General features: G+C 47.6%; 1 protein-coding gene across 4 annotated transcripts in view; it reads left to right on the top strand.

Moving 5' to 3' along the window:
• The window catches only part of N4BP1 (NEDD4 binding protein 1), a 37,022-nt gene that overhangs the window by 24,893 nt on the left and 7,182 nt on the right, over positions 1-4,947 (top strand). For all 4 annotated transcript variants that reach the window (XM_023726972.1, XM_023726974.1, XM_023726975.1 and 1 more), the window contains exons 3-4: positions 2,100-2,230; positions 3,782-3,878. In XM_023726972.1, the coding sequence (XP_023582740.1) occupies positions 2,100-2,230; positions 3,782-3,878 (228 nt within the window). The remainder of the gene's footprint in view (positions 1-2,099; positions 2,231-3,781; positions 3,879-4,947) is intronic.

Raw genomic sequence — 4,947 nt, 5'->3', positions numbered from 1 at the left:
AGCGGCCGCCCTCTCGGTGCCTCCTCTGCTCGGCGGCTGTGCGGCCCGGGGCCAGCGGCCGCCCTCTCGGTGCCTCCTCTGCTCGGCGGCTGTGCATCCCGCGGCCAGCGGCCGCCCTCTCGGTGCCTCCTCTGCTCGGCGGCTGTGCGGCCCGGGGCCAGCGGCCGCCCTCTCGGTGCTTCCTTCTTTTTGTAGCTAACGGGAATCACAGTTCCTTTCCAGCTCCGTGGGCCATGAGATTCTGTGGGGCACAGTCCAGGATAGGAAGGGAGATGACTGTGAGCACCTGTGTCTGGAGACAGCTTCACAGGAGGGGGCTGGAATGGAGCCTGAAGGAATTTGAAGAGGGAGCAGGGGAAGGCATAAGAGCGCCGAGAACGAATCGAGAATGAATCGAAGGCTGCGTAAGAAAAAGGCCAAGACCAGCAGGAAGGAGACAGCAAGACCACTGGCCAGAACCAAGAGTGCGTTGACTCATGGTGGGAAGTTCCCATGGTCAGATCCCTTCCGGGAGGTCAGGTGGGGAGAGGCCACGAAGCCGGGCGGATGGCTTGTCTAGAAGGACAGTGCTGTTGAAGGCCTTGAGCAGGATCAGAGGCCCCCGGCTGCATTTAAAGGGCCAGTCTAGCTGGAGTTTGCAGGGTGGGTTGGAGTTGGGAGAGCCTGGGTTTGACTTTGGGGCACGTTGTGCCTGAGGTGGCATAAGTGTCACGGGAAATAAATACCCAGGAAGCTGTTTGAGGCGTGGACCAGAGGCAGAGAGAAGACAGGACTGGAGATAAGAACTCACTGTCATGGGGGTATCGGTGATCAGTGAAGCAGTGAGAGGGACTTGGCTAATCTCATAAATTACAGCATCACAGTTTAGGATTTTGGTTTTTTCTTTTTCATTCTAGTTCCTGTGGGTAGTAACACAGTAACATTGACAAATGGATTACCACCTGCAGAATTTCACACTTTTAAAAACTTTTTTTTTTTTTAACTTCTGGAGAATAAATTTTAAAAATTTTCCTAGTTTCTTCTGAAATTTGTCACCAGTTCTTTTGGTAGAGGGAGCATTTTTTAATCTTCTAGACCAGGAGCTACAAACTGTGGGCCAAATCTGGCCCACCATCCGTTTTGGTAAATACGGCACACAGCCGTACCCGTTCGTTTACAGCCATGCGTGCCTGCCTTTGGAGCCCTTGGGGCGCAGTGGGTAAGCGCTCGGCTGCTAACCAAAAGGTCCGCAGTTGGAATCCACCAGCTGCTCCTTGGAAACCCTGTGGGGCAGTTCTGCTCTGTCTGTAGGGTCGCTGTGAGTCGGAATTGACTCGACGGGCGGCAGTGCATTTTTGGTGCCGGCTTTCACACTACGGGGGAGACCTGTGTGTGGCCTGTGGAGGGTGGGCCTGGCCCTGTGCTGTGCTGTTCCCTGCTCATTTCTTTATTTCTCCCTCTGCCTTCCTCTTCCTTCAACAGAACCACCTGCCGGGGCCCCCAGTTAGTTTCACCCGGGTCCTGTCCTCAGCTTGTTTCCTGTGAGCCGTGAAGCGAGCGGGTTTCCCAGTTCCCAGGAAGGGGCCTTCCTGGGGCAGGAAGTTGTGGTGGTCATGTCACACCCTCGTCTCTTCCCTCTGACACGGGGTCTTGATCACAGCTGCTAAATTTAAATTGTTTCTGCTTCAGCAACAGATTTCTAAGCGAAGAGTCAGAAGATTGTTGGACGCCAACGACTAGACAGCGTTTAAAAATAGTCCTTTTTCCCCAGTAGAATGGGCTCTTTAGTAAGAAAACAAAAGCGCAGTAAACAAGTTTTACTGCAAAGCTACAACTGCCTTCTATCACCAGAGCACACCCAGTTAAATTAACTAATCGAAATCCAGGAAAAATTGTAAAACTGTGTTGAGAATTGCATCATCTCCTACGGTGGGTTCTGTCTTGGGTTAACAAAGCGGCAAACCGTGCAATTTAAGGCCCCAAAGTGTAAACATAGTATTAAAGGAAATCGTGTTCGAATTTTTTGTTGTATCTGTGTAGATTCTACTTCCACTCTTTCTTGATGAAACAATGTGCTTTACACGTGCTTAACTGAAATAAATTTACATATTTTCTTACAGCCATGGTTTGAAGAAGTTCTTTTCTTGTCGTGGGATTGCGATTGCAGTTGAATATTTTTGGAAGCTTGGCAACAGAAACATCACTGTATTTGTCCCTCAGTGGAGAACAAGGCGCGATCCAAACATCACAGGTGAGGCCAACTGATTTGTCCAGAATTCTAATCGGATGTTTAATGAGTTGGTTTATCACTGCAGCACCCACTACTTAGAATAGAACCATGTGCCATAGGCGGCAGCTTTTTAAAAAAATATAATCATAAACCAGTTGTACCCAGTAATTGTCATTTCTTAAATCTCCCTTGTGATTTAACTTCTGTGATTTTTCACTGACATCCTGAGTCTGAGAATTACAGGAAAGCTTAGTTGAAGAGAGGCTCTTAGAGCATGAGAAACGCCTGGGGCAGGGTCGGGAGTTAACACAGTTAATACAGAAAGGTATATTAGAGTTCATCATAAATCACAAAAATCTCGTTTCTGCTTTAAAAAAGTAAATTAAATATATTTTTCCATTAAGCTGAGTTTCTGACTGTTTGAATAGTATTTTTTTAAATGGTAAAATCTGGTATCCTGAGGTAGTATATCTCTTTAACAGTCCGTTTAACAGCTTCATATAAATTCTTTCTTCTAACTGCGTGCTGCTGTGTGGCTGACTTGCAGGCCACACCCAGAAGGTTTGAACTTAGTGTGAATCGTGATGTGTCCCAGAGACACTCAGGTGTTTTCCTTCTCAGGTGATAAGAAGTCAGGTGGGGGACTGTGCAGGCACTTAACACACTAGAGTTCCTGGGAGCAAAGGTGGACGGGCGGGCGAAGCACGTCGAACAGCAAGTGGAACTTAGTCACCAGTGAGGTGAAAGTGGTGAAACTAACGTTTCCCAAAATAGTCCCAACTTCCCTCATTGTGGATAGCATGTTTGTCCTCACAGAAGGTACTTGGGAAGTGGGACAGACCCCTTCATTTTGTCATTTCATTTCACAATTGAATCCCTGCAGAAGTCTCGCATTCCTGATACTCCTTGTAGCCCTGGGCCATTGCCATCCAGGATTGGGGCATCTCAGCGCAGGTCAGGATGAGGTCCCTTGTAGGGACTGCAGGCATGGGAATTACAGGCCCTGTGCTTCTCGTCCCCTCCTGGTTTTCTAAAATGTGGCTTCAGCCCCCCTTTCCCTCTGTCACTACCCACCCCCTTGAAAATTAGTAAATATTTGTACAGATAACTAAGAGGGGCTGGATAGCAGGTCAGCTGGAGGGCAATTTTTACAGACTCTAGAATAGGGACCGAGCAGGCCTTTCACTGCCTCTGCTCCGGAAGCTCCTCCCTGTTCCCGCCCCGCCCTCCTGGGGACTCTTCTGCTTGTAATGCGGCCTGGGAAGAGTTCCTGATGGTCGGGCTCCTAAATACATGCTTATGGTTTTCTTTTCTTTAGAAGCAAATGAATCGAACCATTTTATGTTTGAAAAATAGCTCGTCAGTTACACATTGCATTTGCCTTCACGAGGACCTTGCTTGGTTGTTTTTTTTTTCTTCCCAGTGAGTTAGTAAAATCGAGTCTTCTTGAGTTGATAGAGTAAAGGTTTTCCACATCTCTCCAGGTGAAACATTTGGGTGTGCTTTGATTTACTTAAATGTCTGGGAAGATAGCCTTGTTCTGAATGTGTGTTCAACTTATTCCATGAACAGAACAACACTTCTTAACCCAGCTCCAGGAGCTTGGAATATTATCTCTAACTCCTGCGCGAATGGTCTTTGGAGAAAGAATTGCCTCTCATGACGACAGGTATGAAAGGCCGCTTCCTGTTTAAGGCGGGTGTGGGGTGGTAGGAGCCAGCCACCTGCTCAGGGGACAGTCTGGACCCATGCTTGTCTTTCTACTTATCTGTTTGTTTATTTTGACCCACACTTTTTTTTTTTGTGGCTTTTGTCTTTTTTTTTTTTTTTTAATTGAACGTTAGATGAAGGTTTACAGAACGAACCAGCTTCTCATTGAACAGTACATATATTGTTTTATGACATTGGTTACAACCCCATGCCATGTCAGTACTCTCCCTTCTTGACCTTGGGTTCCCTATTACCAGTTTTCCTGTCCCCTCCTGCCCTCTAGTCCTTGCTCCTGGGCAGGTGTGCCCCTTTAGTCTCATTTTGTCCTATGGTTGACCCACATTTTTCAAGGACTTACTTGATTCAGGGGTTGAGAATCTTAATATTTATAGGAATGAGGGTTATATTTTCAACTGTCTCTGCTGCGTGGGTTCAGGAACAAAAAAAGCTGTTGAGTTTTTGTTTATTAATAACACACGGCTGAGAATCTATAAGTAAACGCAGATAGTTGTAGTCTTTTTGGTGCCTGCTAAAAGTAAAGTAATGTTTGTATTTTGGTCTGTCTTGTCTCCGTGTGGTGGCCTCAGGAGTGGTTTTCAGACTTCATCTCCTGGTCTGTTTTCAGCCGGTGACTTAATCTGTCATTGTAATGCCTGGGCCCTCCGTGTTTCTTCTGCATAATAGGAGATGGTCGCAGGTGACCCTGGTGTGAGAGGAGTGAGCTGCATTTCTCAGATTTGGGATGTCACTTAGAAGGCAGGTGCATCTGAGACAATAAGCTGTAGCCTGCACTTTAAATTTTTTCTAGAAGCTCTGCTGAGCACCAGCCAGGTCCAGAGTGCGGAGCCAGTTCTCAGGGACACGGGTGATGTGGACATACCTGTTTCCCTGAGGAGCTTGTGCTCTGGAGGAGAAGGCAGACACACAGACACGCAGTAGAGGGGGTGTCACTGTGGCCGAGGAGGAGAAAGATCAGGCCTGGCGCGGAGCATCAGGACTCAGGGACACGGGTGATGTGGACATACCTG

Source organism: Trichechus manatus, unplaced genomic scaffold, assembly GCF_000243295.1.
Source record: "Trichechus manatus latirostris isolate Lorelei unplaced genomic scaffold, TriManLat1.0 scaffold00014, whole genome shotgun sequence".
Classification (NCBI taxonomy): domain Eukaryota; kingdom Metazoa; phylum Chordata; class Mammalia; order Sirenia; family Trichechidae; genus Trichechus; species Trichechus manatus.
The sequence above is the reverse complement of the archived record's forward strand: the minus strand, read 5'-3'. Positions and strand labels throughout refer to the sequence as shown.